Source organism: Penaeus monodon, chromosome 28, assembly GCF_015228065.2.
Source record: "Penaeus monodon isolate SGIC_2016 chromosome 28, NSTDA_Pmon_1, whole genome shotgun sequence".
NCBI lineage: Eukaryota > Metazoa > Arthropoda > Malacostraca > Decapoda > Penaeidae > Penaeus > Penaeus monodon.
The window spans coordinates 25,717,198-25,717,495 of record NC_051413.1 but is presented as its reverse complement, the minus strand read 5'-3'; the positions used below and the strand labels follow the sequence as shown (position 1 = coordinate 25,717,495).

The window sequence follows — 298 nt, the reverse complement described above, 5'->3', positions numbered from 1 at the left end:
CCCAGGTACGAGGGCCGGGGGAGCCCCATGCCCGCGCCGAGCGTGGGCGGAGTGGAGGCTGACGTGGGCGTGGCGGACGAGCGCCCCGTCGAGAGGTCAAGGGTGACGCCAGGGCACGACGCGTCGTCGAGGTCGTCCTCCGGCCTGTGGTGGCCATTCGTGGCGGCGGTGGAGTCCTCGTGGGCGGCGGGCGAGTCCAACCCTCTTCTGGGGGAATCCACCTCTCTCTCTTGGAGTGTGGACTCCCCTTTTGGGGTCTCAGGCTGAGGGAGACACGCACCGTCAGTAGTCTGTGTGC

At 69.5% G+C, this 298-nt stretch overlaps 1 protein-coding gene across 1 annotated transcript in view; it reads right to left on the bottom strand.

Annotated features, from left to right (window-relative positions):
- LOC119591118 (mushroom body large-type Kenyon cell-specific protein 1-like) overlaps positions 1 to 298 on the bottom strand; it is a 13,080-nt gene that overhangs the window by 7,828 nt on the left and 4,954 nt on the right. The window contains exon 3 of the mRNA XM_037939832.1: positions 36 to 263. Coding sequence (XP_037795760.1) covers positions 36 to 263 — 228 coding nt within the window. The remainder of the gene's footprint in view (positions 1 to 35; positions 264 to 298) is intronic.